The 24994-nt window shown below is 57.9% G+C and overlaps 8 protein-coding genes across 8 annotated transcripts; 4 read left to right on the forward strand and 4 right to left on the reverse strand.

Moving 5' to 3' along the window:
* Positions 1 to 1438: 1438 nt before the first annotated feature.
* Positions 1439 to 2623, forward strand: HRG_07017 (RNA recognition motif domain-containing protein; the record flags this gene model as incomplete). The annotated part of the gene is made up of 1 exon (XM_044865488.1): positions 1439 to 2623. The coding sequence occupies one exon, from the start codon at positions 1439 to 1441 to the stop codon at positions 2621 to 2623; it is 1185 nt and encodes a 394-aa protein (XP_044719450.1).
* A 331-nt stretch (positions 2624 to 2954) lies between these two features.
* Positions 2955 to 4916, reverse strand: HRG_07018 (uncharacterized protein; the record flags this gene model as incomplete). Its single annotated transcript, XM_044865489.1, has 1 exon — positions 2955 to 4916. One exon carries the CDS (start codon positions 4914 to 4916, stop codon positions 2955 to 2957), a length of 1962 nt encoding a protein of 653 aa, XP_044719451.1.
* A 1729-nt stretch (positions 4917 to 6645) lies between these two features.
* On the reverse strand, positions 6646 to 8138 carry HRG_07019 (uncharacterized protein; the record flags this gene model as incomplete). The annotated part of the gene is made up of 3 exons (XM_044865490.1): positions 6646 to 6677; positions 6732 to 6801; positions 6957 to 8138. The coding sequence occupies 3 exons, from the start codon at positions 8136 to 8138 to the stop codon at positions 6646 to 6648; spliced, it is 1284 nt and encodes a 427-aa protein (XP_044719452.1).
* A 1789-nt stretch (positions 8139 to 9927) lies between these two features.
* HRG_07020 (ORMDL family domain-containing protein) lies at positions 9928 to 10610 on the forward strand (the record flags this gene model as incomplete). Its single annotated transcript, XM_044865491.1, has 3 exons — positions 9928 to 10069; positions 10129 to 10487; positions 10563 to 10610. The coding sequence occupies 3 exons, from the start codon at positions 9928 to 9930 to the stop codon at positions 10608 to 10610; spliced, it is 549 nt and encodes a 182-aa protein (XP_044719453.1).
* An 809-nt stretch (positions 10611 to 11419) lies between these two features.
* HRG_07021 (uncharacterized protein) lies at positions 11420 to 13459 on the forward strand (the record flags this gene model as incomplete). The annotated part of the gene is made up of 1 exon (XM_044865492.1): positions 11420 to 13459. One exon carries the CDS (start codon positions 11420 to 11422, stop codon positions 13457 to 13459), a length of 2040 nt encoding a protein of 679 aa, XP_044719454.1.
* Positions 13460 to 14879: 1420 nt separating this feature from the next.
* On the reverse strand, positions 14880 to 15633 carry HRG_07022 (SUR7/PalI family domain-containing protein; the record flags this gene model as incomplete). The annotated part of the gene is made up of 2 exons (XM_044865493.1): positions 14880 to 15384; positions 15443 to 15633. The coding sequence occupies 2 exons, from the start codon at positions 15631 to 15633 to the stop codon at positions 14880 to 14882; spliced, it is 696 nt and encodes a 231-aa protein (XP_044719455.1).
* Positions 15634 to 16491: 858 nt separating this feature from the next.
* Positions 16492 to 17179, reverse strand: HRG_07023 (uncharacterized protein; the record flags this gene model as incomplete). The annotated part of the gene is made up of 2 exons (XM_044865494.1): positions 16492 to 16971; positions 17027 to 17179. 2 exons carry the CDS (start codon positions 17177 to 17179, stop codon positions 16492 to 16494), a joined length of 633 nt encoding a protein of 210 aa, XP_044719456.1.
* A 654-nt stretch (positions 17180 to 17833) lies between these two features.
* On the forward strand, positions 17834 to 19963 carry HRG_07024 (mediator of RNA polymerase II transcription subunit 1 domain-containing protein; the record flags this gene model as incomplete). The annotated part of the gene is made up of 2 exons (XM_044865495.1): positions 17834 to 18217; positions 18275 to 19963. 2 exons carry the CDS (start codon positions 17834 to 17836, stop codon positions 19961 to 19963), a joined length of 2073 nt encoding a protein of 690 aa, XP_044719457.1.
* Positions 19964 to 24994: the final 5031 nt, after the last annotated feature.

The raw sequence follows: 24994 nt of genomic DNA on the forward strand, positions 1-24994 counted from the left end.
AGACGAGGCCTAAGGAATGTAAATGCTGGATCCCTTGCTCAATGCCACGGAGATTAAGGTCCTTATTAAAGGGTGCGACAATTCCCAATCTCTTAAAGAGTCATTTTATATCTAATAAAGTAGAGTCCCTTAATTCGATTAGCAGTTATAATATAGCCTATATAGGTAGTAATGTTAGGTTATAGACGTTTCTTTAGAATTTCGCAAATTTCGACTTCTTGCAAAATAAGACTGCTTGGCTATAGAGACGCCGGAGCATCGCCATAATCTAACAAACTCGGCTCCTTGACGAAGAATTCTAAGGGCAAAGGTTTAGGAGCTCGTAAGAATTGAGCCGAGAAAAACGGCTAAATATTATCAGTCGGGATTGAGATTTATAGAGTCGATCTAAGTCGGCTAGAGAGAACGCACCAAAAGCGATCCTTAGTAGTAGCATAGAAATATTAGTGATCTTGTCTACGGATGATTAGTTTCGTAAATGCAAATTCGAGATTACTATCTTTCTCAATAAATGCTAGGCTTTTCTAGTAGATTTCTATCTTAATCGCCAGATAACGATGTCAATAAATAGCCAGTTAAAGTAGAATTAAAGTTTCCAGACTTCCGACAGGGAACCGTCTGCGTTATACCGTCCCTGCGAGGAGAGAGAACATCGATAGGAAGGTCTAAAAGAAAGATTGCATGCGCCCCAAGAAAAGGGACGGATGGAAAGCTTTGGCCTTCGCCGTCGGAAGAAATTACCACCGCTGTGCGATCGCACTTGAGCGCACCGCACCTAACTAAAATGCCGTCCGAAAAAGCGCAAATACATTCAATCAGATAGGCAGTCAGATTTGGTCATGACATTAGGAGGTCTCGGCTGACCCGTAGTAAAATATATCTTCATTCTACAGTACGGGAATTATTATTCGTACACACACCCTATTTTTAGAGTCTACTATTTGCACTCACAAATACAGCCCACACACAGCGCTCTCGGCCCTCAAATCGCTCAAAAATGCACCTTTGAGGCTCTCGCGAGATGTGCGCATAGCGCAGCCGGCCCATTAATTGATCCGGGCGTTGCTACGAGAGAGGGACAGATATTGCTGTGGGCGAGTGGAGATACGTAACGCCTCATTAAACGCATATTTACGTTATTCTGATAGAGGGTGCATTCGGTTACAACAATATCTCAAAAAATCCGAATCGGACCCTGAAGAGCGGACAATGGAAGCTGGCTATAGGGTAGGTAGGCCGACGCGGCCAAGCCCGCATTTTGCCGCTCGGCAGCTTATCACATATCGCTCTAGCTCCGGTTTTAGGGGAGGAAAAAAAAAAGTTGACGACCGACTCTCCAGCCGACGCCTCGATCACAGCCTCACCCTCACCTCTCACTGCCCCCGATCAAATAAGCTTCGCTTGATCATTTCCCCGAATTCACACGTCTGAGCGGCCAATGGCAACCAAGGCCGAAAGCTCTGCCCCGGCAGACGTCGCCGACACCACCACATCAGCCAAACGCAAGTCGACCAGCCAACAAGAGATCGAGGTCGACCTATCCGCGCCAGAACCCCCCTCCAAGCGAGCCCGCCGTGCGCTGAAAAAGGGCAAGGCCCTCCCGACGAAGCCGGCCAGCGACGCCGAAAAGGACGACTCGGACGCCGAGAAAAAGGACAAGGCCCGCTCGGAACATGCAATCTGGGTCGGCAACCTACCCTTCACGGCCACAGCTGCCCTTCTGCGCAGGTGGCTCGTCGACAACTCGGGCCAGGTCATCACCGAAGACTCCATTACGCGTATCAAGCTCCCCACGGTCAAGGAGCCCGGCCGCGACAAGACCAAGGCGCCGGCGAACAAGGGCTTCGCCTTCGTCGACTTTGCCGACATTGGCCCCAAGGTCGCCGCCGTCGCGCTGTCCGAGTCCGACTTCCAGGGCCGCAGACTTCTGATCAAGGACGCCAAGTCCTTTGAAGGCCGGCCCAAGAGGGAAAAGGAGCCGGCGGCGGATGTTGCCGCGGAGCACGCCGGGGCCGGGGCCAACAAGGACGCCAACGCGAGCCGCAAGATCTTTGTCGGCAACATGAGCTTCAAGACGACCGACGAGGACCTGGCCCGAAACTTTGAAAAGTGCGGCGAGATCGAGTGGGTCAAGGTGGCTACCTTCGAGGACACGGGCAAGTGCAAGGGCTTCGGATGGGTCAAGTTCAAAGAGCCCGAGAGCGCCGCGTGGGCCGTCAAGGGCTTCGTCAAGATCAAGGAGGATATTGAGACGGAGGACGACTTCAAGAGCGACGGGGACAACGACGACGTCGACAGCGACGGCGGAAGCGACAGCGAGGATAAGCAGCGGCAGAAGCAGGTCAAGACGAGGAAGTGGTGGGTCAACAGGCTGCTGGGGAGACAGCTGAAGCTGGAGCTCGCCGAGGACGACCAGACGCGCTATAAGAAGCGGTTTGGTAAAGATGCGCCGAAGCGCGACGGAGTCCCCAGGGCATCGTCGTCCCGCGACGGCAAGCATCGGACCGCTGGCGAGCAGCCGGACAAGGGGCCCGCGCCTGTCAAGGAAGCCTCGGATATCCGGGTCGCCAAGCTGACGGGCGCCTTGGTCAAGCACACCGGCACTAAGATGACATTTGACTAGCAAGGTTAATGTGCACGTTCGAGATACCCCTCCGTCACCACAGAACCGGCCTAGCATTGACGTTCTTGTAGAATAGCATATGAGCTTCCTGGTGGATGACTTGATACCTCAAGAAACGTGCTTCATTCTAGCAGGCTAGACTGATGCTTGGACAAATGAATTTCATGTCGGACATATACCGTCGGGGCTATATTGATCATAGAACAAAGTCGTCAAGTGAGAGTGTATTTACATGCAAAAAGAATGACGTGGAATCGTATCGTCGTGCCTTCATTACAAGTCATAACCGCCCGTCAACTAATTCGGCTTCCGCCCCGGCACCCTCTCCCTCTCAAGATCGACTGAAGAACAGAGGCACTAGCGTACTCCGGCTCTCCAGCGACCCCCTATCGTCCATCAGCACCTCCCGGCCGTGCCCATCGCCGCCGCCGCCCCCAGCCTGCGCCCCAGCCACGAGCCGACACGCCGACACGCCGCCGCCGCCATTTCGCTTGCTGCAAAACTCCCTGCTGAGCTTGGACAGCACCGCCTCCTTGGCTCGCTGCAGGGCGCGGACGCGCGCGACGGCGTCCTCGGCCAGGCGCCGGTGCGCCTCCTCCCGTTCAATGTTGCGCTGCACGCTCGAGATGCCCTCGTCAGGCGCGGACAGGGCCGAGGGATTGTATACGGTTGGCTGTAGAAGGACGGGCCGCGGGTCGGACGCCAGCATGGGAGCCGTGATGATGGACTTGGGGATGGGGGTTGGAGGGGGAGGAGGCTCAGACTCGAACGAGGGCTTGGATCTCGGCCGGAAAGGACTGCGGAGGCGAAAGGACGAAGACGACGACGACATCGAAGGGCGGGGCTCGGAGGTTCGGCGGTCTTGGTCCTTGTCATGGTGGCTTCGGCCGTGTCGGCGCCGGCGGACACGCTTTTTCTTGAGCTTGGTACTGATGCTCAGGTCATCGTCCTCTGCCGCCGCTACCGATTCGCAGGCTGCCTCGATGACCTCGCTCTCCTCGTCGCTGATAGCGAGACCGCCCAAATCCACATCTAAGAGCTCCTTGCTCGCCGCCGCAGCCGCGGCGCTCGGGCTCGGCAAGTCGTCAAAGCTGTCATCGCTCACGATAGTGCACTCGGACGCTGCCACGAGGCTGGTTCGGGACCACGACCTGTCTCCGCTGAGAGGCGCCAGCGCCTCATCCCAACTGCCACGGTTGATGAGGACGACATTCCTGAAGTCGAATTCCTTGACCGTCTCTCTGTGCGAGTTGATCAAGGCACTTAGCTGTGGCGCGTTCATGGTGGCCTTGCGGATCTCAAGATAACGCAGCACGGGGAAGTGAATGGGCGAGCGGGACGGCCGGGTCGGCAGAGGAGACATGGGAGACGTGACCTCATGAAAGAGCTTTTTGGAGGAGCGTGGAGGAGCAAAGAGAGGATCGGCGGAAAGGGCAACAGGGCAAGGCCCCTTGGAACCGACCCAAGCAAAGGTAAACTTTTCCAGGGTGGGCGCAAAGTAGCGGATGTAATCGTCCATGGTCTTGAGGAGGTCGAGGCCGGGCGACGGGCCGTAAAAATCCCAGGCCTCGACGGAAATTTGCAGCTTCTTGATCTGCCTCCACCTGCGCGCAGCCGAGGGCACGCAGCCGAAACCCTGAGCGTGGCGCAAATAGGTGAAAGCTGCAGGATGAAGGAAGGAGAGCGACAGCTTGTTCAGCTTTGTCAATGGGGCGCGCTCGACGGCGATGCGCATGCTGATGAGGGCATAGTCGACGACGCTGCGCCTGTACCTCTCTGCGGGATCCTGGCCCGGACAGTAAATGGTCAGATGCCTCATGTTGGGCACCATCTGGAGAGCGTGGATGAAGCTGGGGACGTTTGTAGCCGCATGGAACAAGGGCGGATACTGCTGCGTCAGGATCTCGCCGAGCTCCGTGTTGGCGTACTTTGGCCTAGTCATGACGGAGCTCATGCTCGTGTGCGGCGAGTAGAGGAAGCAAATCTCCTGGCCCGTCAGGGGATGGATCAGGGGAGGCAGGAAGGTGGCGTGCGAGTGCGGGACGTGAAAGGTCAGATGCTCGACATGATGGCCGATGCGGCCCAGGGCGGCGACGCGGCTAGGCTTGGTAAAAGTGGCGGCGGTAAAAGTGACGTGGATGCGGGTGAAGAGGGTCTTTGTGACGAGGTTGCAGCAAGCAGACGAGGCTGCGCGCACGGCGCCGATATCTGCGTTGGAGAGATGGACGAAGAGTCTGTCCTGGACGGTCTGGCTCCTGAGGAGAGTGACGAAGAGCTGCTCGGAGGCCGTCATGGCTGTCTCATGTCTCGAGAGCTGAGGAGAATAAGCCGTGATGGTTGTCGGTCAAGCTGTAATTGGTCTTGGAACTCGGTAAAGACAAAAGCAAAGAACTGCCAGGAGTGAAGCTTCTGAGGATGCTGACAACTGCGTTGGGTCAACGACGATGAACTCTTGGCCACTGTTGGAGGACAAAGTCGAAGTTGGCTCGCTCAGTCGCCAGCCAGGACGAGCAAGCTCGCGCTCTCAGTTTTGTCAAGACATAAACACCTTATTCGCAGGAGCCGTCAAGGGCCGTCGTATATATCCCGTAGCTCGTCCCCTCGCCTCTCCGCCCGCCGATCCTGTCCCCTCTCTTGATCTGCCATGGTAACCTCTCCTGCTCACAGCGCCATTGACTGGCCCAGCAGCTGCAGGAACAAAGGCGAGTTTTGTAGCCTCGCGACCGCGTCGGTTCCCGCGCCGGACGAGCCCGTTGGCCAGACGGCTGCAGGTGGCTGCAGCGCTGCGTCGAGTCCGGGGGGGTTCCTGGCCAGTAGGAGGCGACAAGACGTGTTTTTCTGGCAGGACTTCTTGGATCACGTCGGTTGTCCTGCAGCGCGTGGCGGGGTTAATCGATAGCGGTTGCCGTATCGCAGCGCGGGGTATCATGTGCCAATCAGAAGCCGGTACGGAAACGCAACCCACGCGCCGCGGCCGCGAGCTGATCGCGGATGGAGCCTCTCGTCGTGACTAAGCGCGACTTCGAGTGGCCATTTGGACTTTACCAGCCATGCCTTCCTAGAGCATCTTCAACATTGGCTCTACCTGCTCTGCACCAGTCCATGTAACCGGAGAAAAGCGTCACATCTGATTGCTAAACGAGGAAATATAAAGAAAAACGAGTTGAATATATTCAACGCTACGTCTCATCCCATCCCAGAGACGGCTGCCTAGGTCGCGCGTCTCCAACCCTCGCGTCTCCGGCCAGTCCTTACTGCAGAACCCTCGAGCCCATCGTCGTGCAATGGCGAGAGACAAGGCCTACCTGCATCTCCCAGCCCTCTGCCCTGCAGTCCAGTCGGCGTTCGTTGGCATGCATCGATCCGGACCTGCACGCAACCTTCCCCGGCGTCCCAAGCCAGCCTATGGATTGGGCAACGCGCTGCACGCGCCGAAACGCCCCTTTCCCTACGCGTTTTCACAACGGGCAGAGAAGGAGCGTGTCGTTGCACAAAACGACTTTCTTGTGTGTCTGCCTCGCTTCGCGCAGCTGCAGCACGCCAAACTCGCATGGAGCATGCTCGAGACGTCGAGGCTCCATGGCGAGCTTCTCGACCAGTTGCTTGCATGTCGTTGTGCCGACTGATAGCTCATGTGGTAGGTGGCAGCGCCATCTGGCTCAAGTCTCGTCATTCGAGAGCCTCCTATTTCAAACACGGGCTACTCTTACAGATCGAAACATGGGTATCACATATGCAATCGCAAAAAGCCTTCTGCCTCCGTCGACGCCGCATCTCCGAAGTCCACCGCTGCCAAAAACTCGGGTTCGCCCCGTCTCCTTGCGCGTGGGCGACTTTGCCACGGGGCCCTCTACTTCCCACGACCTCTATCCCTTCCCTTGCTCCTGCCCCTTCCGCTTTGCCCGGCACGCTTCCCGTTCCCCCCCCGTCCATTTCCGCTGTTGGTGCCGTCCTGTCCGCGAGATCCGGACAACACAGGCGGAGGTGCTACGCCGTGGTAGCCCCGGCTAGGAGGTGGAGGCTTAGCCGGGAGAGAGGCACCTGGTGCACGTGGCTGAGGGTTCGGGCGCCGCTGTCCTCGACTCCCCACCGGCAGCTGGCCTCGCGCCGGCCCCGATGGTGGCGGGCCGGTGGGCTGGGTAGATTGAACGGTAGCCGATTGGGTCAGACGGCTTGCGCTGCGAGTCAGGACGTTGGTCGAGATGCGCATCTGGCCGACTTGGTTGACAATTCTATTGCCAAGAAATTCAATGTCCGTGTCGTCGCTTTCAGAGTAGTGGACGTTGGAGGTCCGAGCCATGGGCCCGCGCATCGTTGACTGTGCAACAGGCACCCTTGCCAGGCTTTCTCTTTGCTTCATCGCGTCTTCTATGCACAGGACGCCGCAGTCGGGGTCGATGAACCGACTGCGGTTGGCCAAAGACCACGTCGGGTTTGGCGGGTGCACTCGCTCACTGCATTCAGACAGGAAGTGCTCCCGGGAAGCGCAGATTGCGCAAGTAATTGGGAGATCGACAACCTTTTTGAGCATGTCGTCGGGTGGGTAGACTTGTGCCCAGTGGTCTCTGCAATCATCCTCCACATGCCCTGGGTCTGTCGAGCCGCAGAGGAAACAGTCTGCCCCCTCGCCATTTGTGAGCTCGAGTTTCTCGTCACTGGTGCCATTTGGGGGTTGCTCGTCACCATTCAAGTCCGGTTGCCCGCTTTCCGCCGCTTCCCACTTTGGCTCACTGTCCTCAAGCGCTTGCTTCGGCCGAGGGGGGTTCGGCGCTCCCTTGGTTCGCCGCGATGCACCGCTTGCCAGGGGTGCACTGGGTCTGGCCGCCTGGGCACGAGGAGCTGCGGCACGTAGCTTCTTGAGGTTTTTGGCCAGCACGCCGGATTTGTCGGCTGCATGGGCTGCCTTTTTGCCGCTCTTGCGCTTGCCCGACTTGAGGCCGCTGACATTGTCTAGGTAGTAAGTGTAGCCCGCCAGGACTATAGAAGACGTGACGGCGATGCCGTGATGGAGGTTGTTGTGGTAGAAGAGGTGAACCCAGTCGTTGAACCTCGCGAGCCACGAGCCCTCTCTCTGGGTGGAAAAGGCGGGCAGCTTGAACGAATGGGGGCCTTTGGACCACATGGGAGGATCAAGAGGCATGATGACGCTTGGAGTGGCGTCGGCCGATGTTGCCGCGGCAGAGAGACTCTGGCGAGACTCTTGTCCAGGCAGCTTCGGCAGCTTTGGCAGCTTCGGCTTTACCGGTTCATTCTTGTCGGTCTTGGCGGCTTCGCTGCCACGAGACTGGTCTTCGGACTCGTCAATCTCCCCATCTTCAGAGCCGTGCGAGGTTGAGACCTGCCCTGTAGCAGTGCTCACTCGTGCCTTTTTGGGGTTTGACGAGGAGCCGGAAAACGGAGTGGACTTTGCGTTTTTGGCATGCTCGGAACGAGAGCGCTTCCGCCCAGGCCCGGGGGCATCTGCATCACTCGAGTCATCGATGACGATAATGTCGCCTGGGATCTGCGAGGCCATTTTGCAGCCGAAAACAGGGCGGATGTGGCGAATGTAGCAAGGGGCGAAAAGGCTCAGAGGTATTGGCAAACGACGCTTAGATGGGCCTTGAAGTTTCCGCTCAACTGCTCACCTGCCTTGATCATGCCGGCCGTGAGTTTTTTTGTGAATTGAGTTTTTGAGCCCGCAGGCGGAGGCTCGTTGCAAAGGCAAGCTTGATCCAAGGAAGTTGATCTTTGGAGTACAAAGACTCGGATAGCGTGGGGATAGCCGATGAAGTCGAGAAAACGCCGCAACTCATGCACAGCGCCAGGAAGAACAGGAAGTGAATGGCGACAAGCCAGATGAAGGGGCCTCTCGCGGCTGATGAGATGAGAGGCTTCGCGTTTGTTATGAGATGAGAGTCGGGGTAAATTTTGAAGGGACAAAGGGCAGGGGCGAATCACGAGAGCGCTCGCCTGGTGCGTTTCCACAGCAGTGTGCCGCCAGCGGCATAGAGCATCTGGCTGGGCCGAGGATTAACCAGGGGCCAAGTCACCTGACCGTGGGTAAACGTGAAACGGGCCAGCATTTCTGCTCTGCACTGCATCTTCAGCCTAGGCGGCGCATGTCGGAATGCACAGCTCGGCTCGCCCGCCCTAGCTATGCTGATATTAGTCTGAGTCTGCGAGGACAGAATAATGGAATCCAGGCCAGCGACTGCGATGACGGGTCTTGGAGCAAGTGCTTGTCTTTGCACTTTTGAGCTGTTGGCAGACAACATTGTGAGAATTGCTGGGCAATCAAAAGGGCAGGTACTGTAATTGCAGAACGGCATACGTATCTGCATTTCATGTGCGAGTACTCCGTATTTCCGTAATAATGACGGTTCCCACCGCCAACGATGCAAAAATAGCAACCTACAGTAGTATCGACTGCATAATGCTTAATCCGCACTGTAGGACACCCATACAGGCGTAGCGGCTCGCACACTTAGCCAGGCGAGAATCTGTACAGTACCTACAGATTAGACATTGGCCCAATCTCTGTGCCGGACCTCTTTCTTGTCTTGGCCTCTTCTTGTTCCGACTTTTTTCTATCCGACAATGGCCATGGCGCCTGGAAATGAAGCTCAATTGGCTTTTGGACCCCTCTCCCATCGACATCAACACCCAATTCTAGGTTGGCTGAATTGAGGAACTGGTTGAGCTTCAGAGGCGGCTCCAGTAAGGAGGATTTTGCCACCCCCCTAGCGCCAGCCCTGACCCACTCAAGCAGGTACCCAGCTCAGGTACCTGCCCGCTGTAACAGTCGCCAAGGAGGTACCAAGTACGGCTTCGAGGCCAAAAGTTCAGTTAAGGTGGCCTCGTCCTTTGCCAACCAACCCGATCTTGCCATTTCACAGGTCATCATCGACAGTCCCTTTCCGACGTGCTCTCCTGCCGCCGCTGACTGCTTTCCTCCGTTTCTTCTCCCCAGATCATCCATCCATTCTGCTCTCGTCCCCTCTCTGCCACCCACGCCCGTCTCCAGGTCGGTGTATCCATTACGCTCTGCTCCCCGCCTCGTCCGCCGCCCATCTCGGCCCACGCCCAAGCCCACGCGTGGCCATCGTCGACGACGGCTTGACCCGAGCGTGCACCGTCTGGTCCTCGCCGTGCTTGTCTCGCCCCGGTCAAGTCCAGTTCCGCCACGCCCTGTTCGCCTCGAGAAACCCCCCTGACTCGACCGGGCCAATACCGCCAAGCTGTCTCCCCCAATCCTTCTCCAGCGAACCGTCTCCTACGACGCGGGCACCAAACCTCCGCGCCGTGGAAGCATCTACCTCGACATGGCCGACCGCGACAACGGCGCTCGCCGGAGGAGATCTAGCAGCATCCTTCAAGTCTACCACGAGCCCCCCGAGACGCTCGAACAAATCAGCGACCAGGCTGCATTGCCCAACCTCAATGCCAACTGGACAAATGCAAAAGGTCTGCTTTGCCTTTGTGGCTTCGCTGTAAAAGTCGCTAACGCGGATGCCGCGCTGCAGGAGCTTGGACCATCCACATTGTCCTGATAGCTTGTCTCAAAATCTTCTACGACGTGATCCCCGGCGTCTCGCAGGAAACTTCGTGGACACTTACAAACATGACCTACATGTTTGGCTCGTATCTCATGTTCCACTACGTCCGTGGCGTCCCCTTCGAGTTCAACAGCGGAGCCTTTGACAACTTAAACATGTGGGAGCAAATCGATAACGGAGCTCAGTACACGCCCACAAAGAAGTTCCTCCTCAGTGTCCCCATCGTCCTCTTTCTCCTGAGCACTCACTACACCCACTACGACCTGGCCTACTTCATCATCAATTTCCTGGCCGTCCTGGGCGTCGTGATTCCAAAACTTCCATTCGTGCGTCGCCAAACCGTCCCCCCACGCCCCCCAATATCGTGCGTCCCGTATTCAGAGAGGCTAATGCCGCTGCAGAGCCACCGTATGCGATTTGGCCTCTTCTCAGGCCCACCGGGGGATTAACGCGGCGCGAGTGGCTGGCGGCGGCGTTGGGAGGTGCTTATCAATGTTTGAGTTTGGTCAGGGAGGGCGTGGGGGGGCAACCATCATCACCACTTGCGAGGGATTTCATTTCACAGCGAGCATAATTTGGTACGCGGCTCCGGCCGTCAAAAGGTTTGGCGATTAGCGGGTAGCTTCCGAGGACAGGGAATTGGATCTGAACTTCTGCAGCGCCTGTCTTCTCTCCTTGATCTCCCGTCTCTGCCGCGAGGTCACTCTTTTCATGCATGCTTGAGCGCTCTTGGCTGACAACAAACAGGCGAGTCGTCATCTACTAGTCAGGGCGAGGGTTTGATAACCTGCGTCTGCCCCCCTTTTTCATGCAGTGGCGTGCCGATGGCTTCGTGTGGCTCTGCAGATGAGTTCATCGAGCACGACGAGCAGCTTCCAGGCCCTCGCTAGCCAGCTGGCATGAATGGCCATCCGAGTCGGCTGCTCATCATCACTTTGCGCGCGGACGCGTCCTCAACGCCGACTGCCGGCTCAACATGGCCAATTCATGAGATCATCCTGTCGCCTTCAACCGAAAATCACAGCCAACTCTGTTGCTCGTGTATGCTTGCATTATGTTTCTCCTGGAGAAATGGCACACGTCTCAGGGTATAAATCACCGGCTTGGTCCGGCCTGACTTGGGGATTCTTCTTCTGTTCTCTCATCCACAGGCCAGCAATCCGGCAACTCGACGTTCTCCGTCAGCTTGGTCCTTGATCACAGTCGCTCGCTACATCTTTGTTTGAAACGCTCACTTCGTTGACTTCTTTTCTCCACCATGCAAGCCAAAACCTTTGCCGTCTTGGCTGTCCTCAGCGGTGCCGCCCAGGCATCCGCCATGGTCAAGTCCAAGACCGTCACCGTCACGGCTATCCCAACGGTCATCGCGGTCGTCCCCACGGCCAAGCCGACGGCCGCTGCTGTGCGTCCCACGGCGGCGGGTGAGCCCGCCAAGGTTGGCGATTCCCTGGCCCGTCGTGACTGGGATCGCTACGATGACCGCCACCACGGCCACCACGGCTGCGACAAGTGCGGATGCCGCGAGGAGGGCTGCTGCAATTGCCACAAGCCTGGCTCCGTCTGCAGGACGGTCCGGGATCAGAACAACAACTTGGTGACCATCGGACGTTGCCTGAACCAGAACCAGCCTCAGCAGCCCGGGGGTTTCCAGCCCCAGCAACCCGGCGGGTTCCAGCCTCAGCAGCCCGGGGGTTTCCAGCCCCAGCAGCCCGGCGGTCTCCAGCCCCAGCAGCCCGGCGGTCTCCAGCCCCAGCAGCCCGGCGGTTTCCAGCCCCAGCAGCCTCAGCAGCCCGGGGCGCCGTTCACGTCCACTTTCCCCGGCGGCAACAACGGGACCATCATTGGCATTGACATTCACCAGCACCAGCACCAGCAGTGCGGTGACCGCGGCTGCAGGGAGGGCCACTACTGCCGCGAGGGCCGTTGCCACAGACACCACCACCACAAGGGCCACCATCACCACTGCAAGGAGGGCCACCATTGCCACAAGGGACACAACCATCACTGCAAGGAGGGCCACTACTACAAGGAAGGTCACCACTGCCACAAGGGACACCATCACCATCACCACGACAAGGACCACCACCACCACCACGACAAGGACCACCACCACCACTGCAAGGAGGGCCACCACTGCCACAAGGGCCACCACGAGTACAAGGGCCACCACTGCAAAGAGGGCCACGAGTATAAGGAGGGTCACCACTGCCACAAGGGCTACAAGGGACACCACCACCACCACAAGGGCCACAAGGGCCACCACGAGTTCAAGGGCTACCACGAGTACAAGGGATCCTACGACTACAAGGGCTCTTTCCCCATCGACGCCCTCCGTGGCAAGTCCGGCTATGTCTCCCCGCACAAGCCCGTTGGCTCTGGCTCGGACAAGGGTTCGGCCAAGTCTTCTGTCGAGGGCTCTGCCCAAGGTCCGGCCAGGTCTTCCGCTCAGGGTCCCGCTCAGGGTGCTGCTCAACGCCCTGCCCAGGCTCCCGCCCAAGGTCCTGCTCCGGCTCAGGCTCAGTCTCCGGCTCAGGCTCAGTCTCCTGCCCAGGCTCCTGCCCAAGGCCCTGCCCAGGCTCAAGCTCCTGCCCAAGGTCCGGCCCAGGCCCAGGCTCCCGCCCAAGGCCCTGCTCAGGCTCAAGCTCCTGCCCAAGGCCCTGCCCAGGCTCCGGCCAAGTCTGCCACCCAAGCTTCGACTCCGGCTCCTGCCCTAGCTCCTGCCAAGTCTGCCGACAAGGCCTCTGTTCAGGCTCCTGCTCAGGCTCCTGCCCAGGGCTCGGACAAGTCCACCGATAAGGCTCCTGCTCAGGCTCCTGCCCAGGGCTCGGACAAGTCCACCGATAAGGCTCCTGCTCAGGCTCCTGCCAAGGGTTCGGACAAGTCTGCCGATCAGACCCCTGCTCAAGCTCCTGCCCAGGGCTCGGACAAGTACGCCGACAAGGCTTCTGCTCAGGCCCCTGCCCAGGACTCGGACAAGTCTGCCGACAAGGCCTCTGCTCAGGCTCCCGCTCAGGGCTCGGACAAGTCTGCCGACCAGGCCCCTGCTCAGGCTCCCTCCCAGGGCTCGGACAAGTCTGCCGACCAGGCCCCTGCTCAGGCTCCCTCCCAGGGCTCGGACAAGTCTGCCGACCAGACCCCTGCTCAGGCTCCTTCCCAGGGTCCTGCTCAGGACTCGGCCCCAGCCGCTCTCCCTGAGCCCGAGAAGCCCGCCACTGTCGTCAACGCTGCTACTAAGGGCACCGCGGCCGGCACTGGTCTCGTGGCCGCAGCCGCCATCGCCGGCTTCCTCCTCTTCTGAGCGTCAGCCAAGTCGGAGGCTAATCAACAAGCGTCGAAAGGATGGGAAAAGGGGAAAGATTTACAGGTGAATAATGGGAGGAAACTAATAATATGCTGTGGGCTGAAAAACGGCGGCGTTCAAAATGGGCAGTAGCAAGAAATGGACGGTCTCGGATGGTTTCTTGTCTGGGGTTTGATGTTGATACTACTATACAGGCTGTCGCATGTCGTGTCGGCTCATTAGGCAATAATAACATTCATTTGGCGCCGACCTTTTTGTTGGGGATCCGAGTTGTGTTGTTGCAGTAGTGACGGCTCCGGTAGGTTTCAGGGATCTTTTCGTTGCGAGGACGTGTGCGATGCCGGCCGGGACGCGGACCACCATTCTCATCTTTGTTTGGCGGCGCGGAGCCGGACGTCAGACATTTGTGGGGAAGGGGGGGTTCGGAGCCGAAGCCGGCAGCCCGGACGGGGGCCAGCGGAGGCAAGGTAGATAGATATACAGGAACCCGACGGAGTGGGGGTGCCGGCATCACACATTTTGCCAACATGGGCGATGGGGAGGACATAGAGCTCATACGGAAGAATGATACTTCTATTGCCTTCTCCTCTAGGTATCTGCCCCCCCCCTGTTCCTCATCGTTCCACTCGTGTAAGCGGTGTAAAGCAGAGAGGGGAAAATCCAGTGTCCAAGCCATCATGAACGAAGGAAAATGCCCGCCGGCGGCCCTGATGCCGGCTACGAGACAGACGGGGGGAATACACGACTCAAGTTGTCTGCGTTTGTGATTTGTTTGCAAACCTCCCGGCGCCTCGGTGGGATAATAAGCCGTAATCGACATCCCCATGCCTCTGGTAGTCTGCCGATGGGCAGGTAAGATATATCAACAGCTATTTGGTTGAACGGAACTGGCCAGGATCATCCCGTATCCGTGCGCACACTTATCGATCGCCAACATGAAAATGTCGCCGACTGAACATGTCGCCGACTGGCGCGTTCCTCGGCCACCTTTCCGCCAAGACATGTCTTTCAAAGACACAGGGAAGCGTGGGGTGAAGCACCGGCATGTACTCAGGTTACACCGTGGCCTAGGAGAACTGATGTTGGCCGTGGACGTCATCTGGGTATGAAAGCAAGTATTGGCTTGTCTAGTGCACGAACGGGTATAGACTAAAACAAGGGAAGGGAGCGAGATACCAAAGAGACTACACCGGGGATATCATGTCTCGCTTCTTCCAAGGAGCACGGGGTCCTTTCAGCACGGCCAGCCACACATGCCAAGCTCCCGAAGCCCCCCTCCTCAACGTCATTAAGGGTGCCTTTTCCTTTTATACCTCTCGCCAGCCTCCACCCACTCCTTGTGCATGTCTCGCGAGTACCATGATTAGCGATTCCTACACAGTCCGCTGGAATGCGTCGGCCCACCACCGGCCCTAATCTAGCCGCGCTTCCAGAAAGGTCGCCGAGCGGCGGCTTCTCCGCTGACATGATCAGCCTCCTTGGATCGACCTTCCTGGCGGCGCTTCTTGGCTCGGCCGGCGCAGCAGGTGAGCATGACGACGGCGGCGGCGAAGAGGGTGCAGATGGCGGCGGCCAGGATGCACCAGATGCCGGAACCCCAGCGGGCTGTGCTGCGGCCGTTGTCGTTGACGTGGCTCCGGATGATGCTAAAGGCGGCAAAGTCACACGCCATGGCGACAATGGTGACGATGAAGGACACGAGGGCAAAAAAGACGGCGCCCAGGGAGCCGACGATGCCCGTGCCCAGGCAGAGCAGAAAGGCGATGAAGCAAAGCGCTGCGGCGATGGGGTGCAGGATCATGACGCGAGTGAGGCCCTTGGATGTGTTTTCGGCGGCTGTGCCAAAGTCTGTGTCGTCAATGTCGGAAATGACGTCGGCCGGGTTGTAGCCGATGTGAGAGCGGGAGCATTGGTCCGTGTCCCTGGGCATGCGCGTGTTAGTCAAGGAAGCAGGCATTGCAGGCGACGCGGGATCCTTACAGGACGCCACGATGGCAGTATCCGAATGATCCAAATGTGACCTCGTTCCCTTGAACGCCACCCCCAAGTTCTACTCGCAAAATGGCGAGCGAGTTGACGGCGGGTGCCGTGACGGAGACGACAATGAGCAACGCCGTGGCAACGAGCAGCAGCACCGTGCCGATGTGGTGAACAAAGGTGCCAAAGCCCATTGTGGATAATGACCGTTGTCGGCGTTGTCCAAGTTGTATATGCTGCTTATTGTTGGCGCACCTCGGTCGGGGACGCGCTCGCGATTCAGTCAAGCTCAAGGGCTCGGAGGGGTTTTAAGTCTTGCAGTGAGAGAGAGAGAGAGTAGTCAGAGACCAGGGGGAAAGGGGACTAAACACATTCCCTTTTGGAGGGAGAGGGGCCTTGGCATATATAGAGCCATGGGACGTGTCTCGCGGGAGGCCCCCCTGCGTCTAGACTGTCCCACGTCATTTGGTTGCTGCCACGACAGCCAGAGGCGACGCCGACCAAGAATGGCTGGGACTTGGCGCTCCTCCATGACCTGGAAGAGACCGCAAGAGGTTCCGGGGAGCTAGCAAGGATGACGTATCATGGACAGCGCCATCTGGCTCTGCCCAGATTAGACACGTCCATGCGTGTCGGCAGTCTCCGTGCAGGGCCCTCGCCTGACTGGATGGGTGGGCGTGGATGTGGGACAGTACCAGGGATTGGACGGCACCCCAAAAGGCGGATCCTGGTCTCAGCCGACGCTGCTGAGCTGAAAAGCTGGGGCAGCAAGGCCAAGGTCTGTTTCGCTGACGCTGTGGCTAGCGCCAGCAAGTCCCATTGGCTGACCGCCGCATCGGGGCTGCTTCGGTACGCAGTGCCGCTCTCAGTGGGCAAGAGAAAGAGTGGCATGTGAATAACAGATGCCCGTTTTGTCTTTGGCTTCACCAGTCTCTGCTGACCGGCGCTTTCTTTTCCTGACGCTCAGAGTCGGCTCGACCGTGGGCTCAGGGCCAAGGGGCGCCGCATAAAGACAGCAACTCGAGTTTGATTGCGGCCCCGCACGCCCTGCCTCAACCCTTCATTTTGCTCGGGAGCCAGCTCTTCAACTGCAGGCGCCTTGCTTTATACGACTGGGCAGGTTTGTTGAAATCCAGGAACCAGTGTGCCAGGCCCTTTGCGGCAATGGTGCGAGGCAGGGACTGCTTCAGGACCGCCGCCATGAAGGACCGGTCTTGCTCGTACACTGGTGGCCAGGGTTGACAAAGCGGGGAGGGCGCCATGGCGAATCGGTGCTGGTAGTCTGGCTCTGGGAAGACGTTGAGCTTGAATTCCTTGTACTGGCTGTCCGGGACCGAGTCGCGGTCCGATGCGGCCGCCCCGCTTGTTAGAGGAGGATGCGCGTCAAAGGGTGCAGGCTCGTCTATGCCGGCGAGGGACACCTCGGTGGTTTCGCGGGGGACGGGGATGCTGTAGGTGAGCGGGCTGCTGGCCACGAGCCGACTCGCCGTGGCTGAGTGCTTGGTGACGGACATAAAGTTGGCGTTGAAGCCCTGGGGTCATTATTAGCTCTCGGGCGGGGGATTGTTCCCAGGAAGCTGATCGTACCGGCGTCATCTTGAAGACCTCGACAGGCCCATGCTGTTCGAGCACCTGCAGGACGGAGCGTCGCTCAGCAAAGGTCAAGGGCGTCGGCGTGACGAGGACCCGAATGGACCGCTCGCGCATAGACCTCAGCGCCTGGCTTGCGCTGGCGGCCATGGTGAGAGAGGGTGGCGAAGTCGAGAGGACTCAGCTGCGACTGTGTCGCCCTCACAAGATGGCTGGTTGAGGCTGTAAAGTTGCTTTGCGAAGAAGAGTTCTCGACGAGGCATCATTTATCCGAGGCTGGCGTCAATCTACCAAAGGTACAAGGTACAAAGTACCCGGTAAATCAAAGCCCCAGTCAAGGCAGGGCACAGTATCCGTATCGTCACATAAGAATCTTCTGCTCGATTGATCCTTCATGGTAGGTAGTGGCGACAAGAGACGCCTACGGGTTGGACATCATCGTTTTCATTGTAATTCGTCTCCCTTTCGACGCTTCTGCAGCGTCAGGATGTGCTTCGTACCGGTACGTACCCCCCATTCGCCAGTCAAGAGCTGGCATTGCGTCCTCTGATTGGCTGATGCATGGCAGCGAGGCTACTTCGGTACTTTCGTATTCTCGTCAACTCTGGCTCACGATTCATCATCCATCACATATTTCTTCCAGCCTTGCCAGCACCACGTCCAGAACCCCCGTGCGCCAAGGCCGAGGACCTCATGTCCTGTCCTCGGCATCCGCCCCGCCACTAGACGGCGTTCTCGCGATCCTCTCCGGCCCGCTCGCCACCGACCTCCATCGACTCTCCTCGACAGCTTGCCGCCGTCACAATGGCGACTCCGACGCCCATGAAGCACGCGCCCTCGCAGCAGGGTCGCACCCCCTCGCAGCTCGTCGCCGCCGCCACGCCTCCCGTCTCCACGCCCTTCTCCAACCCTGCCCACGCTGCCTTCTCCCCCCGCGGCCCCAAGTCGTCGCCCCAGCAGGTCAAGAAGTCGCCTGCCACCTCGGTTATGCTGGGCCAGACCTCCATGGGCGCCTTCAACTTCGACAGCCCCTCCACCGCCGCAGCCATGGGCGCCTTGGGCATCGGCGGCGGCTTTGACATGGGTCTCGACAACGTCGCTGTCGGAGGTCTCGATAGTCTTGGCGCCGCCCTGGGTGGCGAGGACGACAAGCTGAAGCGCTTGGATACCATTTTGAAGCTCTTGAGTGTTAGCATATCCCCGTCATGCTGGCCCGTCGCAAGTCTGGTCCTGATATGAATGCAGGAGAAAACAGGACTCGTTAGCGAAGCCGGCTTGGAGCGCCTCGCCCAGCGCATCGGCCTCGAGCTGTTATCCGAGGAACAGACGACGCCGGGCGGACGAAAGACGAGGACTCTGGCCATCGCTGGCTCGGCCATTGCTCTCGACATAGTCTTGGACAATAACATCGTCCAGAGCACCTCGTTGACCTATCACGGCAATGCTTCGTCCGTCTCTCGGCATATGGACGCGGCCAGCCGGATACTTCTCCAAGACCTACAGCTCCTCCCCCATCAAAGCCCCCTGACCAAGTCCCTGGCCAACTTCGCCTCCAACTTTGAGCGGTTGGCAGTGCTAGACAAACTTAGCATTTCCCCGGGGCTCGACTGCCACGAGGCCCTGGCCGGCATTTACGCCAGCCTCGAGAGGCTACATGAGTGGGACCTATCCAAGCTGCGACAAGACCCGGCCATGGCGACAAAGCCAGACGACTACTTGAACGCCGTGGCCATGTGTGCCCAACACGGCGTTCCAGTCATGCACGCCCGAGGAAAGGTCGGACTGGCTTTGCAGTACTGGAAGGAGCTGCGCTTCGTACCGCCGCCGTCCGACACACTGGCTGGTTTTGCTGAAAAGCACGAAAAAGTCTGGTCTATGCTTGTCGGTTGCGCTCCCATAGAGAACCTCGGCCTGCCCCCAGTCAGGGTTTCGGAAAACTGGATCTCCAAAAACATTGTCAAAGACGACGCCTCCATCGGGCCCGGCCGCATCGCCTTGGACTGGCAGGAACCAGAAAACGTCTCCCTACCGCAATCAGACGACAACAAGGATGCCGGCATGGACCTGCTTCAGCCAGATCTATCCACGACGAGGGTTCCCAGGGTCATGTTCACCGTGGCCTTCGACCCGCCCGTTGCCCTCCCCCAAAACGACTGGTCGCGCCTCTACATGTACGCCAATGTCAACCCGCCCAACATTGAGCTAAGCCACAGAGGCTCGCCGCCAACCTACGACAGTCTGCTGTTCCCGATTCCGTCCGGCGTCAGGGTCGATCCAAGTGAGCCGAGAGCCATCTCGCGTGAACGTCGGGTGCGCGTGTATACCGAGGACCAAAAGCCAGTCATTAGCCAGCACCACAATACGCTCTTCATCTACAAGCCCATTTACTCGCAAGTGGTGTCGGAGATGGCATTTTCTCATCCCCGGCAGCTCGTCGACATGCTGCCACTTTTGCGGCAGTACGCTTTCTTATCGACATTGCTTGAAAACAGCTTCGGTTCTAAAACCTCGGACAGTCTATCGACAACACAAACGGAAGATCCGAGTCAGGGCACGAAACTGCACACCCCCAAGTCGCAGACCACGACAACCAAGGATCAGCTCGCGGGGTTTATGGGAAAAGCGGAGTCAGGCAAGCGAGCTGACATGACATCAGAACAGAAGACGAGTATGGATGTGATACTTTGGGTTCATCCACTACCGCATCTGCAAATAGTGTTTCCAATGGGCAACGCAACGGCCAACATCACCCTCAAAGTACTGGAGGGCGGCACTGTGGAGGTGGTGGATGACAACATACTTGCCCAGGATGAGGATGGGACCAACAAAGGCAAGAAGAGAGCAATTACCAAGGAGAACCTGGGCCGGGCGTTGGAGCACATGGAGGACCTCTGCAAGTGGGTAGAGTGGATACGGACACGATTGTCGGAATGAGGAGCAGAACAGGGTGTGACGGGCACAGGACGGCGCTGAATGATACCCACACCCCAGTCTTGAATTATACAGACATCACGAATTATGCTACTAACAAAACTTTTCCAGCCTTACAAGTCCGCTCTGAAACATGCAAACAAGTATTTGTCCCCATGCCAATATATCCAGACCATGGTGGTAATGCGGCATGTACAGGATCAAATCGAATAGTAACAGTCAAGCAAATCATTTTACACAGTTCCAGGACATTAAACCTCGATGGGGCTTTGTTGAAAAAGGCAGAAGCAGACGAAGAAGGAGAAGTAACCATGACACCATGACACCATGACAATCCCAAGTCATTATAATAAGAGAACAACTACGAAGCCGGCGAGTGTCCACGTGTTGTATCTTGTCTTAGTCGCGCTGCTCGCGATTACCGGGGGCGGGGAGCAGTGCTCGCCGGCGCAGATATTGTCGCCGGGGTTGGCGTCAACTCGGGGCTTATCGCCGACCATGACGGAGGCATTGCTGCTTGGTCGCGGAGAGCCGGTACCCAGGGTCGGGGGAGCGGAGGCGCCGGTGGAGAGTTGGGCGAGCATAGTGGTGCGCAGGGACATGTGGGCAGGCGAGATCTTTGCGCCAGCGGGCCGCGAGCGCTCAGTTCGAGGTTGACTGGAGATGGCCGACGGATGGGGGCGGGATGCAGGTCTGCTTCTTGGGTCCTCGGCCGTTTTTGGCGAGGCTGGAAGCTGGTCGCAGACTGATACGGAGGTATCCGCCGATTTGTGTGAGGTATTGCTTCCATTGAAGGGGCGAGGCGGGTGTTGACTAGAGATGTCCTCGATGGCTGCCGGCTTGGCGCACAGTCCACTGAAGCACGATCCAGGACTGGTTGTCAGGCTGTCGGGGACATCGGTCATGATGACGCCGGGGCGCGACAGGGGCTGGCCAAGCACGACTGTGGCTCTTGTAGGCGTGGCGGGAAGCTGAATGACGGACGGTATGGGGCTGATTGCCGGGCCTCTAGGGGTATCGACGGCCTTGACAGGGCGAGATACAGGCCGCTTAGGCAAGTTTTTGACGGCCATCGATGTGGTTGTGAATGGGCTGGAGACCGATTTGGAACCGCTTGCCGGACTCTCAGGGGTATCGACCATGTCGCCCGCGTTGGACAGAAGAGGCCCACTAGCCAGATTCTCTATAGCAGTCGGCGTGGCTGCCAATTCTCCAAAGTCCGATCCGGACGCAATTGGTGGGTTATCACTCCCATAGCCAGGGCGGGACGGGGGCCGACTAAGTAGGTCCTTGGCACCCACCGGCGTGGGCAGGAGTGGACTGAAACCCGAAGCGGAGCTGGTTGTCGGGACGTTCTCAGTGGTGCTACTTATGTTGCCGGAGCTGTCAAAAGGCTGGCCAGGTAGGTCCTTGTCAGCTACCGGCGTGGCCGGGAGCGAACTGAAGACCGATACGGAGCTGATCTTTGGGACGTTCTCAGGGATGCCAGTTGTAATGCTGGGGTTAGCCAGAGACAGGGGCTCAACAGCTACCGGAGTGGCAGGGAGCGGAGCAATGACTGATTCGGGGGTGATTGCCAGGCTATTAGGGGCATTGTGTACATAGCTCGGACGAGACGAGACAGATCCGGGCTTATTAACATGTACTGAGCTGTCGGGGCTATCACCAGTGGTGCCAAGGCGGTGCGGATTTTGTAGAGGTCGGTCCTCAATGGCTGTCGGCTTGGCTTGAAGCTCACTGGAAGCCGATCCGGGGCTGGTTATTAGACTGCTTGGGGCACCGGCCACATCGCTGGGGCAATGGGTCGTGATGATGACCCGACTCGTAACCATGCTCATAGAGAAGCTAGTCACTGCAGCAGCGCACCCGGTGATGGTGTCAGTCCTGGGCACTGTGGCGGTGACGGTCTCCTTGCTGAAGCTAGGGATGGACGGCGACTCAAAAGGCGTCGATGACGAGCTCGGCGTGCTCCCATCAGGCTCGACGGAAGCCTCGCCAAAAGAGCAACCTTCCATGCCGGGTGCACAGCTCACAGGAGAATCTGTCTTGTCCGCCGCTGCAATCACCTCCTTTTCAACGCGGTAGATTTGACTCGACTTATCCGGCTTCCGTGAGGTGCGCAGCGCAACTGCAATGGAGTTGTCGATGATGGAGTGGGTGACGATGACCTCCGTCGCGACTTTTCCAATGGGGCAGTTCGTAACAGTGGGTGCGCAGCTGGTGATTGTGTAAGTCCTGGTAATTGTCGCGGTGCTGGTGTCTGTTTCCAAATCGTCAGTCTCTAGTGTTTGACTGGACACCGGAGAGGGTCCAGGCGAGACGTTGTCGGCAGTAGCGGTGGCGTGACTGATCGCCTTTGTCCTCGAAGCCTGGATAGAGTCGCGCGTCTGGGTTGTCTTGACCAAGGTCTTGGAGAAAATATTCTCGGCCCTCTGGGTTGCCACATCAACCGTGTGCAGCGAAACTGTTTCCGAGTCCCTGGAGCTGTCTTGTGGGCATTGAGCACCGGACGGACACGATGGCACGTCGCGAACTGAGCTGGTGTATGTGACGGACGACGTCGTGGGCGATAACAAGGACAGCACGGCTCTGGCCGAGGAGCTAGCCAGCTTGCTAGTAGGCACAGGGACGGAGAGTGAATCTATCTTGGAGGCGGTTGTCAAGGGCTCTCTGTTCTCCTCGGACACAGAAACAGAGATTGGCTCTACTGTAGAGATGGCGCTGGAGCTCAAAACGGGAGGGTTTCCTGTTCTAAGGAACCGAGTCGTGGGTCTCGTAGCCCGAATGCCTTCATCAGACAAAATAGTAGAGAATGACTCCACCTTAGGAAAGGCGCTAGAGCTGGTGAGGTGGATAGCTTTCGTCCCGGTTACTGAAATCCTGATTGTCGTGGCTTCGGTGCTCTCGCGAGGAACAGCCGATTCTATCTCGGAACTGGTGCTGTGGTTGGTAACATGAGTGCCTCTCGCCCCGGTCGATTGGAAGGTGGTGGTAGTAGCCTCGCTATTGGTAGGGAAGGAGGACGATTCGTCTTCAACGACAGCATTGTAGCCGGCGATGCGAGATCTTCCAGTTCCAGTCGGCAGAGCGGCAATCATTATGGCATCGGCGCTTCTGTCTGGCACAGAGGAACTGACGACGCCAGCAACGACGTTGCTGCTGGCTGGCAGAGACGATTGAGCAGCCAAAGCTTGTACTGTCGCGTTAAGAGGAGCGTTTGGCGTAGAAGACTTGACTGGACTCCCCCGCTTGGAGCTGGTGGGCCGAGGTAGACTTGGTTTGTTCGTCTTCGTGGATGCTCGCATGGGAACCGCCGTTATCAAGGGCTCGGTCTCTGAGTTGGAATATGCAGGGCTGGAGAAAAGGTCGGTGGCAGAGCTTAATATGTGCATGGATCTTCCAAGGGAAGAGCTTATCTTGGCCAAGTGAGTCGGGATAGTTTTGAGTGCCTTGCTGTCATCGGCGGGCTTGGACACAAGAATGCTATCAGCGTCAAAACTTCCGCCGTTGGCCGCCCGAAGTGTAGATGTAGGCGACGTCTGACTGGCACGGTTCGTCAAGGCAGAAGGGTTGGTCAGGCTAGCGGGGGACTGATAGCTGCCTATAGACGTGGGCTTCATTGGCATTGAGCTAGCAAGAATATCAGATGCAAATGACCTGGTGGTGCTAGGAGACTTCAGGGTCGCGGTCGAGGACGAGAGCTTTTCTGAATGGCCGGGACGTGGAGTCGAAGTCGGAGTCTTTGTCGAGCTTGAAGCTCCAAGCCCTAAGCTTGAGAGCATAGATTCCGCAGTCGAGACAGTGGCCGTCCTAGAAGTGGGAGGTTGTGGCGAGCTAGTGCTCAACTTCCTAGTCGAGGATATTGACGGCGTGGGTGAACGGCTAGGAGGGTTGGAGATGACCGATCGTGATGGTTGAGTGGATCCAAGAAGGGCAGATGAAAGAGAAGGATCGTTCGAATGGATGCATTCATGACATGGAGTATCCGTGAAGCGGGCCTCGAAGCCGGTTTTTGAAAGCAATGATTTTGTGGTCGGGGCAATGATCGCGCTGGGGGCAGAAACCCGTGACGAGCTCATGGGCTTCAAGGGATGAATCGAGGACACTGTTCGCGGAGTTGAACTGCTTAGATTGTTTGTACTGGAGGGCAGTGGAGAGGCGGTTAGCCCGAAGCCAGCAGTTAGAGATGAAGGGTCAAGGGTAGTGCTGGTGAAATCTTTCGCGGAAGAGAAAGACGTAGGCTGTGAGGAGGAGCTAAGGCTTGCGGATATACCCTCGCTCGTTGAATTTGAGTCACTGGACGAGGCCGGAAGAGCCTTTGACTGGCTGGGGTCAACAAACTTCGGATTGTCGGTCGAGAGAAGGGGATCCATGATCGGGCTGGGAGAAAATTTAGGAGGGATAAAAGTTGATGATGAGCTTGAGAACCCCAAACTAGAGGTAGCGCCAGAAGCTGCAGATTGAGAGATAATTCTGGAAGGCGACGCGGTCTTGAGGGACAGAGGGGTCTGAGAAAACGCAGAGATGAAGGCCGAGGGTAAGGGCCTTCTGATCGAACTGGTGAGGCTATCTGAGGCAGAAAGTGGTGCGGAACTATGAGAGTGTGGGGGGGGAAGAACGCCAGAGGTGCGAGTAGAGTGAGACGCAATGCTTAAGGACGCTTTGTGACTCCAAGAGTGACCCGTGCTACTGGCGAGTCCTGTCGAGTCCGTGGGATGAGATCTGAAAAGTCCGGGGAGTGTAGGCACGGGTGAATGGGCCGCTTTGGCCTGAGTAGAAGGCACAGAGTGGAGGGACTCGGTCATACTGGTAAGCGACACGGGAGTTGGATTCGAGGCGCCTGTTGAGGGGTTTGTCGGGCTTGAGGCCTTGATCGAGCTCACGGACTTGGTTGAGTCTGGAGACTCGGCCGGCCTTGCGGACTTGGTACAGTCAGGGCACTTGGTCGAGTCCTCGGCCAGTTTAAGCTTGTCATGACCTACCAACTCAGCCAAGCTTACAGACTCGATCAAACCTTGAGGTTTGGTCGGGCTG

Source organism: Hirsutella rhossiliensis, assembly GCF_020360975.1.
Source record: "Hirsutella rhossiliensis strain HR02 chromosome Unknown scaffold00007, whole genome shotgun sequence".
NCBI lineage: Eukaryota > Fungi > Ascomycota > Sordariomycetes > Hypocreales > Ophiocordycipitaceae > Hirsutella > Hirsutella rhossiliensis.